Genomic DNA, 14,499 nt, shown 5'->3' on the forward strand with positions numbered 1-14,499 from the left:
AAATAATTTTGAAGCTGATTACAAATGCAGACTTCAAACATGCAATTTACTACCATTATGTTTTAGGCATCACTTTACTGATATCATTTTTATCTTTAAGATTTTCAATTCTAATATAATTAATACTGACAATTTATTTAATATTCGTAATCCACAACGTGTTACTCGTAGCTCTTCTTCTGTTGGTACTCTTTTTGATATTCGTCGCTGCAGAACTGAATCTTCTTTTCAATCATATATCCCACGTGTTACCAGAATTTGGAATAACTTACCCAGTGAAATCCGCAACTTAAATATTTCTGTTAGTTCTTTTAAAACCAAATTACTTAATTATCTCAATATTTATTTTTTAAATAATTTTGATATTGAAAATGTGTGTAGTTGGTCGCTTTCTTGTCGATGCTTTTATTGTAGAACGTAATTTATTTATTTTTCTCTGTTCTGGGTTGACCAACTAGCATAGGTGTTTAGCACCTGTTTGGTCTTTCCTGCCTCCTTTTATAATTGTTTTGTCTTCTTTGTTTATGTATATGGCAGAAATTGAATAAATAAAAATAAATAAAAATAAAAAATCATCAGTTTGATAGATTTTAACGTACTTGTACATTGAAAGCCAACGTTGAAGAAGAAATGCAAAATGCACATAATATGTTAAAATATAAACATACTGTACGTAACGTTAAATTATTCCGAAAATTATTATGATGAAGTAAATGTTTACAGTGATGAATTGTGTCTGTTTTTTTGTCATACAGTATACAGTATTTTTACAGAATACACTGTTATATGTGAAAAAATGAACTTATTTAAAAACACTGTTATATTATATACAGTGTAGCATAGAAGAAATTACGAGAATGACGATAACACTTTTAGAGGATAATCATCTAAATAATTACAATCATCAAAATTCAAAGAATTTTGGGCACGTAAAAGCAAGATGCACGCTTTTCTAATTGCGAAAAATATTTACGAAAGAAATGAAAATCCGACTTTTTTAATTCAACTGGCCATATGAAGACGTTATGACATCAGATATACAAAATTTCTATATGAATTTATATCTACAATTCAACAGCTTCCATAATAAGTTTTAATCACTTTTCATTCCGATATAAAACAGCTTTCACAGATTAAACGCCACTCCGAGAGTGTATACCTCTGCCTAATGTAAAATTCTCCTATATAAGATTTCTCCGGGTATATATATATATCACCGGGCGGTTTAGAATTAATGTTCTTTGCCTACTTTGTTTATATATATATATATATATATAAACACAAGAGGCAAAGAACATTAATTCTAAACCGCCCGGTGATATACTGAAATTTAATTAATTAATTTGAAACGATAAAGATGAGGAAATCTGTGAGAATGAGAAAAAGTCTCGAACTTGGACCGCCTGCTTGATATGCAGATGTCCTAACCATTAGACCACTGGGGCTTTCATGGTATTGTTCGAACTCGATCGGATAACGACTCTTTAACATTCTCTGTGTGGTTATATATATATATATATATATATAAATCAATGATGTTGCGTAGCACTGTGTAAATTATATATAAATCATACTGTAAATTATAATATGAGCACTGTTTCTATAATTTACAGGTATGATTTATATATATATATATATATATATATATATATAAACACAACAGGCATAGAAATAAATTCCAAACCGTCCGGTGATACACTGAAAATTATTTAATTAATTTTTGAAACGATAAAGATGAGGAAATCTGTGAGAATGAGAAAAAGTCGCCCCAACCGAGACTCGAACTCGGACCGTCTGCTTGATATGCAGTTGCCCTAACCATTAGACCACTGAGGCTTTCATGGTATTGTTCTTTAACTCGATCGGATAACGACCCTTTAACATTCTCGGCGTGGCACGGTTGGAACACAACTAGTCCTCAGTTGTACGCACGCGCACCAGAGATCAAATTGATACGCCCTCATCTATAATTCAGTATATTTATTCACTAAGCGGGATCTCGAGAGATACTTTTATATAAAGAACATTATATATATATATATATAAACACAAGAGGCAAAGAACATTAATTCTAAACCGCCCGGTGATATACTGAAATTTAATTAATTAATTTGAAACGATAAAGATGAGGAAATCTGTGAGAATGAGAAAAAGTCGCCCCAACCGAGACTCGAACTTGGACCGCCTGCTTGATATGCAGATGTCCTAACCATTAGACCACTGGGGCTTTCATGGTATTGTTCAAACTCGATTGGATAACGACTCTTTAACACTCTGGGCGTGGTACGGCGGAACAGCACTAGTCCTCAGTTGTACGCACGCGCAACAGAGATCATATTGATACGCTCTCATCTTTCAGTATTTTTATTCACGAGGGGGGATCTCCGAAGAGATACTTTTATATATATATATATAATGTTCTTTGCCTAATTTGTTTGTGTTTGCTCCCGCCTGCGTGAAATCAAATCAATGTTTGCAGCACTATTTCGTCTTCGGTTCCCACTTGTGATTACGCAATACATCACTTTGCGTCGATACGTCGCTGCGTTGCGTTCTAGTGGGAACACATATAGAAAGACGTCGAGTATACAGAAAACAAGGAATGGCGAAATTAGCAGCGCCAGCCAATTGAACGATATCGAACGGCTACAAAGCTACACAAGGAAGACGGCGATATACAAGTTAGTACCTTAATATATGCGATGGGGATGGAGGCTGAAACCATCTTTAAATCTTTTACTTTCACCGAAGATGAGGACAAACAAACTTACATTAAAGTAAGAGATAAATTTAACGAACATTTTATCCCTAAAATAAACGGGCAAAATTCTTCCAACGACAGCAACATGAGGGAGAAACCGTCGAGGAGTATGTGCGTGAACTATATGATATGGCTGAAAAATGTGATTTTCAAAGCCCAGTGGTCAAAAGCGAAAACATCAGGGATAGAATTGTTGTTGGTCTAAAAGACAAAAAAGTTTCAAAGGAACTTCAACTCATGACAAAGCTTACGCTTGAGGGCGTTATACAATTAGCAAGAAATGCTGAACTTGTTGATAATCAAATGGCAAACCAACTGGATTTTAGTAAATCCAGCAAAGTCGAAACAACTATTGCAAGCGTAGGACGTGGTAGACAAACCAGCAGATACAGACCTAGGGTAAGCGAACCTAGAATAAGTAATGACAACACAAACTATAAATATAACCGCACTGGTGGAAGAAACACCCAACAATGTGGCCGGTGCGGATATGTACATCAAAGTACAACCTGTCCAGCGAAAAGTGCAGAATGCCGTCGCTGCAACAAAAAGGGACACTTTGCAAAATGTTGCCGCAATAAAGGAGTGGGGGAACTATCATTGACAGATGAACCTGAGGAGTTGTACTTGTTAGATACTGTCACAGGTAATGATAAAGATTAGGAGCCTTGGCTAGTAAATTTGAAAGTTAGAAACACTACGATCAAGTTCAAAATTGATTCAGGAGCTGATGCTACAATATCATCCGAACATACATAAAATCAGCTAAAGCCAAAACCGAAGTTAACTCCTACACACATTATTCTCAAGAGCCTAACAACAAAATTAGTGTCACTAGGCAAGTTTACAGTCAAAACAATGTATAACAATGAAAGTTACACATTTGATATTCATGTAACTAGAGGAACTACGAGTAATCTATTGAGTCGCAACACGTCATCAAAGATGGGGCTTATTACCGTTAACATACAGGAGATCAATAGTACCAACTATTGGACTGTGGAAAACTGAACCGGTAAAAATTCGTCTAAAAGAAGGAACTATCCCGTACCACATTAACGCACCACGGAGAGTACCATTGCCTCTACTGCCTAAGGTGGAAAAAGAGTTACAGAAATGGAAGAAGCCGGTGTAATTGAAAAGGTTACTGAGCCTACAGAATGGTGTGCTCCGATGGCGGTAACCCTAAAAAAGTCTGGGGATGCTCATCTATGTGTTGATTTACGCCAACTGAACAAATCCGTCCAAAGAGAGAGATATATTCTTCCAACGATAGATGATTTAACACACAAGTTGGCGGACGCCACAGTATTCTCAGCGTTAGATGCAACTAGTGGCTATTATCAGGTTCCGTCATGCGAAGAGAGTTCAAAACTCACAACGTTCATAACACCAATGGGACGATATCTTTTTAGATGACTGCCCTTTGGCATAACAAGTGCCAGCGAAATATTTCAAAGAAAGATGCAGGACATGCTACAAAACGTCGAAGGCATTGTTGTAGTGCAAGATGACATATTAATATCTGGACGCACAATGGCTGAACACGACAAATTTACAAATTAGTTAATGAGGCTGGGCTTAAATTAAATAAAACCAAGTGCCAAATCCGACAACAAGAACTTATATACTGTACATGGGTGAGAAATTCACCGCAGCAGGCACAAGCGTAGACCCAAACAAGACAAAAGCTATCTGCAATCTTCAGTCACCAACAAATGTCAGCGAACTGAGACGTATACTTGGTATGGTTAATTACGTGGGTCGCTACATTCCTAATCTATCCGACGTAGCCAGACCTATGACAGAATTGTTAAAAGACTCAAACGCATGGACATGGGGTCAAGTACAGGAAGACGCATTTGCACAAATCAAGAAACTGATTACAGAAGCACCGACACTAACGTATTATGACTCAACTAAACCAATCACCGTGTCAGCAGATGCTAGCAGCTTCGGACTGGAAGCAGTCTTAATGTAAGAAGAGGAAAACAAATTAAAAGTGATAGCATATGCATCTCGCACATTGACTGAGAGTGAACGCAGATACGCTCAAATAGAAAAGGAACTATTAGCATCAGTATGGGCTAGTGAACGATTTCATCGGTATCTCTGTGGACTAGACAAATTTGAGCTACTTACCGACCACAAACCACTAGTCCCACTCATCAACAGTACTGATCTTGATAAAATTCCCATAAGATGTCAACGACTAATAATGAGATACAACCCCAAAGCAAAACACGTACCTGGGAAGGATATGGTTATTGCAGACACGTTGTCCAGAAGCCCTATAAACACAAATGAATCAAACACAGAGCAAGCGTAGCACTCTATCTACAGTCAATAACAAACACCTGGTTAGTCTCTCCACCAAGACTTAAGCGGATAGAGGAAGCAACTAAATGTGAATGCCAAACGCTCATGAAAGTCATATTGGAAGGATGGCCAAAGCATTTCAGCGACACTCCTGATAGCATAAAACCATTGTATAGTTTAGGAAGTCAGTGAGTGAGAAGCCGAGCGGTTAAGACAGTGGAACCGTAATTACGTAGCCATAACATCGGCAGGGGTTCGAGGCTCACTCGCTCCATGGTTCTGGTGGTAGAACGAGTCTTCTCGGATAAGGACTATAAACCGTAGGTCCAGTGTACACATCTAGCTCGTGTGCACTTTAAAGAACCTAGTACATCTTTCGAGACGAGTAGGGGGTTACCCCGGTGTATTAGTACATCACAGCCACTGATCACCAACTGGGCCCTCTGGGAGACCAGTCTTTGACTGAAGAGGTTACCCAGTATAAATATAAATTTCAATTCAATTCAAAGTCACTTCTCTGCTGTTGATGGAATTATAACTTTTGATGATAAGATATACATCCCCACTGTTATGAGAAGGGAAATCTTACAGAGAATTCATGACGGACACCAAGGTGTTACAAAATGTAGAGAGCGGGCAAAATCATGTGTTTGTTGGAATGGCCTCAGCAAGGACATAGCTACTGTAACTTTGTTGAAAAATGTAGTCAACCTGTCAACTCTACAAGAAAACAGAGAAGAAAGAGCCATTAATAACAACACCACTACCGGACCGACCCTGGCAACGATACAGTGCCAAATCACTACCAGAATTGAAACCAGGTGACGTTGTACGTGTTAAGACATGCCACGATAAAATTTGGTCGAGTCCAGTAAATGTTGTAAGTGAAACAGATCAGCCAAGATCCTACATTGTCCCGACCGCAAGCGGACAACTAAGGAGAAATCGTTAAAACTTACAGCAAAACACAGGTCACACTGATAGCCACCTCACCAAATGAGTCATGTTCTGTGATTAAATATGCAGACGATACTGTTATCACAGGATACATTTTAGGTGATAAGCATGATAATGAATATGACTACTGTAAATTAATATCAGATTTTGTAAATTGGAGCAAATTGAATAATTTTAAGTTAAATGTTGGTAAAACTAAGGAGATGGTCGTAGACTTTAGAGTAAAGAAAGATGCTATTATTCCAGTTCTGATTGATGGTAACGAAGTAGATAGAGTAGAAGAATATAAATACTTAGGTTTTGTCATGGACCACAAACTGTCATGGGAAACCAATACGAATAGAATAGTTAAAAGAGCCAATCAAAGAATGTTTATACTTCGCAAAATGAAATCACTTAGTATTGATAGCTCCCTGTTAAAATTATTTTATACCACCATGATCCAAAGTATTATGTCTTTCTGTTTGATATGCAATTTAATTATGAAAATATTAATAAAAAAGATAAAAAGAAACTGAATCGCATTACAAGGAAAGCTGAATATATTATTAAAGATCCGTTGGTGCAGTTAGATGAGATATACATAGATTGGATAGTGAAGGCAGCTCATAAAATAATTAAGGATGTTGATCATCCTTAGCAAATACTTTATTATCAAACGCAATGGTAGGATACATGTTCCAATAACTAAGACAAACAGATCGAGATATGCCTTTGTTGCAAATGCTATTCATATAATTAATTCACATCACCATCGATAAAATGTTATGTAATACAAGATGTAAACAATGAAACATTTAAAACGTAAATTTTTTCAATTTATAAATGTTTTTATATTTTTTATATTTTTAAACTTTTTGAATCCTTTTAAAGCTGTTTTTAATCCTTTTAAAGGATTTTTTGTGCAATTATGTCTGTGTATATAATATATTTTATTGTATATCTATTTATTATTGTACTAATAATTGTCAATCTTCAAGAAGAATTTCTGTTGTTATTTTATGATGATGGACAAATAAAGCATTTCAGTATTCAGTATATCAAAACCGTATTCCAGAAACCAACAACAATACTACAACCGACGTAGCATCACCACAACCAAACCAGAGCTACACAACTCGCGCTGGACGACGAGTGAAATCAGTCAACAAACTTGACTTGTGAACTTTTACACACAAAATATGTTGTGCAATGTTGTGCATCTTCATCGTTTAAGATGGAACTTGTTATTTTGAACTTTGGGACATTGTTTATTTGTTAATGTTTCTGTGGCTCATGATAAATGACAATGCTATCGTTTCGATAAATAATAAGACCAACAATACAGTATCAATACTTTAATGCATTTATTACTAATTAGCATAATAATATAGCACAACCACTGACTTAATAATATTTAATGATTTATACTGCAATATTGCAATATATTGCATCCGTTTTTAAATAAAGTTGTTATTATTATATTATTATTATTACTATAATTAATAATATTCTGTTCTTTGAACTCAAAGTAAGGAAGATGTCATGATAATATTACCGATACACCGCCCTCTACAGTATGTCTAATAATGATACACAAATAAAAGTACGCGGATGTAACATGGCCGACTAGAAACGAACCACGTTGTCGTGTTTGCTCATCGTAAATTGCCTTCTACCCTTCCACCCATATGACAGAAACCACCCGTTTTCATGTTTTCACTATTTTCGGTAAACTTACATATTTTTTGCGCTTCCTATTTTTTAGGGTGTTTCAAAGCCCTGTCTTGGCAAGCATATCTATTATTATCTGATCTCATTTTTGGTACGTTATCACGAAATAGTGGTTTTTAAAAATATATTTTTAAATGGGCTGTGCAGTGGATGGATGGAATTAGGAGAATCCCCAAAATTTACTATCGCACTCGACTTCATCGTTGTTTAACAAATAGAAATTCCTGCTTGAGCTTGAAAACATAGCCTTCTGTTTTCACATGTATTTCAACCAGTATCGTGCATTTTGGGAGCAGGAGAATCCCCAAGATATCGCGTTTCTAGCAATACTACCCCTTTGCATTATATTTTTCCGTAATTCCACACAATTATAAGTTAGGCTACTACTAGGCCTAGACTTGGCCTATTTTTTTTTCCATAATTTTTTTTTAATAAGTGGCCTTGCACAGTGCCTTTTAAGTTGGACTTTCTGCCCCTCAAATTAACGAAAAACTGGAGGCCAACTGGCATTGCCCATAAAATCCACAAATTCGAGGCCTGAAAAGGTTATCAAGCTTTCAAGTAAAAAAAACCATAATGATAATCAAAAAAAGAAGTTAATAATAAGAGTAAAATACCAAAAGTTAGGCCCCATGAAAAATTGTATTAGTTTATCATCCCAGCGCACATTTTAGGAATATTCCAGGAAATTTTTATTTTTAGTTCATCAGTTTTGAGCTGGGATAGGGTGATAAAATAATTTTTATGGGTCCTTAACACATACAGTGACTGATTTAGATGTTCGTTTCATATGCAAACATATGCATACATTTACTACATTTTGCAAATTAAAGCCAATTAGTACAAAAATGTTGATAATGTACTTACTTTTGAGAGCGGTGAATAAAGTTTCATTCAGACTGTAACTATTTTCAAAATATTCCAATATTTCCCTAATAAAATTTAAAAAAATAAAATAGTGTATTCATTAAAATTGTATTTCAAAAGTTATTGTTCAGTGAGATACTCTTCAAAATGACTTTAAACTGTAAACTTTATTTTAATTACTTCACTTTTTAAACTTTAAAAAGCAGTATTATCAGTATATGAAAAAGGCTGCAAAAGAAAAAATAAATAATTAATCATACTTGTATTCTGCAATATTTGTATTACTATTAATAATCGAGATCTATTGTTGCACAGTCATCAAGATTAATAGCATAGATAATGTCTACTAAGAATGACTTGCATTTTCAGTGCTACAGCCACAAGAAGTAAAGTTGTGAGTGAGGTGGTGGCCAAAAAAAGAAAGAAAATTAAGTCTCTAATTGTCAAACTGTGGTACTGTTACTTTATCTGTGTCAAAGATCATATTGTGTATTATTATGTTTGGTCTTTGATAATTGTAGGCTTTACACTCAAGTATTCCCATTATTTCTATTAATAGAAAAGACAATTTGACGGCCTGATTGATTAACTATCAGAAAAATAATAATCAGTCATTGCCTGTTAGAATTTGTTGTTTAGGGCAAATACTTTAGATCTACAGTGTATTTACTTTAGAGTAATGTTAACAAGATTAGCAAACAAAAGTTGAGTAGGACTACACATATCTATTGAACATATCTATTGGTCATACCCACAGATGGTTCTCGAATACATATTAATTTAAGTGTTAAAAAATGGCGATTTTAAAGTACGTACAGCAGGACAATAATACATGTCGTTTACAGGAACATGCTAACTAGACACAGTGATTTATATACGGTACTCAACTAAAATTAGCACCCTTGGAATTACTTCCAAAAGAGAAACTTGTCACAGGCTAAGGTCACACTACAGCCTCAAGCCTGGCACAACTTACAGCAATTGAGATTTCAAGCCAGGCTTGAGTTTATTGGGCAGTCACACCATGGAGGTATAAATATATATTTTATACCTCCATGGTCACACTATTCAAATTCTGTTGTCCTCCGAACGAAACTGGAAATCAGTCGGCTAGCTAAATATATTACTTGAGCTAATCTGTAGTACATATATTACTTACAATCTTATTTAGAATTCACTAGGCCTATGCATTTTGTTATTTAATTTCAAATATATATGTAATCGACTGATTGTAAGCATAATACATTATTACTATAGGTAGGTAGGTACAGACAGAGGCGGCATCTTATATAGGCTAGCCGATGCTAGTTTTGTCTTCAATTCAATCACTGGAATGACAATGCAAAGTGTACAGACTACAAGAAGAAAAAATAATGCACAAATCTCTTTGATATCTTCATGAGTTATCTAAAAACTTAACCAAAACACGACGAATTTGAACGATCCACGAAAAAATTGCCATGTGAATATCCATCCACTAAAATTCCCAATAAACAACAAAGAGTTGATGGCTGTGATTGGCCAGATTCCGGGGAAAAGGATGTGTGCAAAGAGGAACAATTTTTAAATATATTCTTTATCCATTTAGTAACGAAATATTAATTGTTTTACAAATAATATACCACCAAACGCAGTAAAACATTTCGATGCATCACTACGACGTTTATTATTTTTTTTACAGTATTAATTGATACAAACGTTAAGAAGCAACTGTCAGTAATAAAGTTTATTGTATATAGGCCATATGGTGAAGGAAAAACACTTTTCGTTCCGACCTCTCGAGAGTAACAAATTTAGGACTATGTCAATCTATTAATGTATTCCAAGTAATAATGTGAAGGGTTGAACCAAAATATCTTGTAGTCAATACGAATTTTAATTTGTATAAAGCCTATTTCTGGGCCGGACGACCAAAAACACGCTGCTGAAATAACTGGTTCACAGCATCGAGCAGCATCTTGTGTTTGTACGCACATCACATCGCGTCAACTTCAATATATTTGCGTAACTTCAAGCCAAATTGCGTCATATCTAATTACATCGTGTCAAACAAATATTCAACAAATCAATATAAATAAGTGTGTACCAACTAAAAACTAAAAAACAAGTGATTTAAAATGATATTTATTTATACACCTATTTAGATTATTTTTCTCATTATCTATCAAAAATAACATGTATCTAACAAAATACAAAACTAGATATTTGCCTATTTTTCTTAGGATTATTTTAACTTCTGTACATAGAATATAATTTGTATTATTTTATTCCTTCCAGAAGACAAATATACAGATCACATAAACAAACACGATGCAAAAACAAAGGAAGTGGAGAGCTGAGGATAGGCAAGAGCAGTACAATAACTACTATCACCAAGAGGTGTGCCCCTCCACTTCCAGTACATTAAATAATTATTACAAATAACATTAAAGACCCATTCCCTACAATTTGTGGCGTTTTGTAAAAATAATGCATATTTAAATGTACGTTTTATGGTAAATTATGGAAAAAAGAGAGAAACAATGCACTACCCTAAGTAGCTCACAGTGAATGTCCGTTCGTTGGCCGTCTCTAGTCCTAGCTAGGCTTAGTTTTGTAGGCCTAGCTGGTAAACATCGACAACGTAAAACCATTGTACCCGACCTATAGGCCTAGCCTGACGTTGTATAGTTGGTGAATTAATTATCTTTCTGTTTTTGACAGACTCCATACATATTTATTTATTTATTTAATCTTTCTTTATTCTGAAATACACTTCAATACAATGTACTGATTTCCAAAATGGTTCAGTTCTTAACTACTTAAATGTAAACAAAATACAGTATATAAATGGAAAAATATAAAATTAAACCTAAAATTGTCAAAATCAAATTAACACAAGTAAGCACATTTAAAGCTGTACAGTAAAAACAGAAAATTAAGATTTTTAAACAAGAGAAAAGAAGTTTTAATCATTGAGCATTAATTAGATTTAGTTTTAAATTAAATTAAAGTTTTGAAATTTGTGATTTGAAAGTTGATACTGTCATATCATAAAGATCATTTTTTATTTTGTTAGGTAGAAAGTTCCATAATTTGTAGATCTGTTATTAAAAGTTCTTTTACCTTGAGTATTATTCCATTTAGGTAATTATCAAAGTGTTGTTACTTTGATTTCGTGTACCTTTTAGTCTAGGACCTGGGTCAGATTTGTATGCATTTAATTTAGGAGAGAATATCTCAACTGTTATAGGATAATTTGACCCCAACGAACAACATGGAATGTGTGCCAAATTTGCTATCCGGGACGAACATGCCCAAAATCGGGGTCAAAGGTTAAAAATGTGTGGTTCTTATATCTCGACAACCACTTGTCGTACAGATTTGTTTTTGGTGTCAAATTGTTCAGAATATACATATTTATATTCGGTCTAACACAACTTTTAGCGAATAAATGACCGGAAATGCTTTTACTGACCTTTGACCCAAAAATGACCAAAAAAACACATTTTCAGGTTAAATTATTCTTTAAAATGCCAATGGACAAACTGTATGGTATCCAATGAAAGCATACACAATATGCTACCCATTGCTACCCGAATTGTATTGAACATTTTTAATTATGAAGCTAATTGTATGGAAAATGTGCATATTTTGATTAATTTTATACAAAAATATTTAATATACTGTACTCATTTTAGTAAAAAAATTATAAAATATGCACATTTTAAACTAAATTAGCATCATAATTACAGATTTTTAATACAAGTTGGGTAGCAATGGATAGAATACTTTATGGGCTTTCATTTGATACCAAATAGTTTTTCCAAACACTTAAATTATTTAATATTATATAAATAAACATAATAATTACGCTACCAAATATTCATTTTTTGTATAAAAATAATCAAAATATGCACATTTTCCATACAATTAGCTTCATAATTAAACATTTTCAATACAAGTTGGATAGCAATAGGTAGCATATTGTGTATGCTTTCATTTGATACCATACAGTTTGTCCATTGGCATTTTAAAGAATAATTTAACCCAAAAATGACCAAAGGTCAGTAAAAGCATTTCCGGTCATTTTTTCGCTAAAGGTTGTGTTAGTATGAATATAAATATGTATATTCTGAACAATGTGACACCAAAAGCAAATCTGTACGACAAGTGGTTGTCGAGATATAAGAACCACACATTTTTAACCTTTGACCCTGATTTTGGGCATGTTCGTCCCGGATAACGAATTTGGCACACATTCCATGGTTTTCGTTGGGGTCAAATTATCCTATAACAGTTGAGATATTCTCTCCTAAATTAAATGCATACAAATCTGACCCAGGTCCTAGACTATATTTATTGTGACTGCCGTTTCATTTTTCACAAAGTTATGTAATATATTTATATAATGGGTGTGGCTTAAGTAATGGCATCATTGTATTGTTCAAATTATATTTTATATAGTTCCGTGGTTTTGTACATGCCATAAGCTTTAATCTAAGACCAAACTTGCCATATTAATTTGATTTCTTAAATTTTCCCACAAAGTTTAATAGGTAACATATAATGCGTGTGGCCTTGATGACGTCATTATATTGTGAAATTATATTTTCCTTATGGTAGTGGTATTGCACATGTCATTAGCTTTAATTTGATACCAAATTTATGTAATTTATAGTTTTTTTTAATTTTCACATAGCTACATAATAATATTTTTAAAAATTGTTCAAATTTTTGGGCACCACTTCTCAATTGTTATTTATTTATTTTTTCTCATTTTAGGCGAATTGCCAAGGATAACCACAAGTGAAATCATTCACTATCCTTCTCAAAGGTGGCAATCCCATTCACAAGACAAACATATACACAAGATGCTCTACATAAACAAAGACTTTCTGCCAAGTTTGGTGCTTTTGTCACAAAGTGCGCAAAATGGCCAAAAATAGGATCCTATTAAAATATTGTAATTCACTGTCAGGTAATCATTGAATTATTATCAAAACAGTCAATATAATAGTAAAGGTTTTGTTTGTAATAGGATAAAATTTGTTCACACACTTGAAGCATCTACAGTAGGCTTGATGAATTGACCCCCAGACTTGACCTTAGCAATAAAATAAACTAAAGTGACAGAAATTGAGTCTGTTTAGTATAATAAAGTAATATTATTTAGACATCATTTTTATTTAAATTTTTTAATAAGCACATCATCTTTTACAGATTCAGTATTTTTTGTTTTTCAAATTCAATTGCACAATTATGACATATCAAAGTATGAATTCTTGTTGTATTTTACTTCAAATACAAAAGTTAATCACTTCTGTAACAAAAAAATAATGTTTCTTCACGTATAAAAGAGAAAAGAAATGTTTAATTATAACCCAAAAAACAGTATTTTTTGCTTTTTTCAGGTAAATAATTGTTTGGTTAACGTGAATAACTGTTATGTGACATTAAAAACAAATTTAAAAAAATATTTTTCAGGTGGACAATATATCTTTAAAACTGTTGATTGTACACTGCTTGGTTGATTGTACACTGCTTGGTTGATTGTACACTGCTTGGTTGATTGTACACTGCTTGGTTGATTGTACACTGCTTGGTTGATTGTACACTGCTTGGTTGATTGTACACTGCTTGGTTGATTGTACACTGCTTGGTTGATTGTACACTGCTTGGTTGATTGTACACTGCTTGGTTGATTGTACACTGCTTGGTTGATTGTACACTGCTTGGTTGATTGTACACTGCTTGGTTGATTGTACACTGCTTGGTTGATTGTACACTGCTTGGTTGATTGTACACTGCTTGGTTGATTGTACACTGCTTGGTTGATTGTACACTGCTTGGTTGATTGTACACTGCTTGGTTGATTGTACACTGCTTGGTTGATTGTACAC

General features: G+C 33.8%; 1 protein-coding gene across 2 annotated transcripts in view; it reads right to left on the reverse strand.

The window, feature by feature from the left end:
- The window catches only part of LOC140051034 (uncharacterized), a 53,558-nt gene that overhangs the window by 30,227 nt on the left and 8,832 nt on the right, over positions 1–14,499 (reverse strand). For both annotated transcript variants that reach the window (XM_072096102.1, XM_072096103.1), the window contains exon 3: positions 8,618–8,682. In XM_072096102.1, coding sequence (XP_071952203.1) covers positions 8,618–8,682 — 65 coding nt within the window. The remainder of the gene's footprint in view (positions 1–8,617; positions 8,683–14,499) is intronic.

Source organism: Antedon mediterranea, chromosome 6 (assembly GCF_964355755.1).
Source record: "Antedon mediterranea chromosome 6, ecAntMedi1.1, whole genome shotgun sequence".
NCBI lineage: Eukaryota > Metazoa > Echinodermata > Crinoidea > Comatulida > Antedonidae > Antedon > Antedon mediterranea.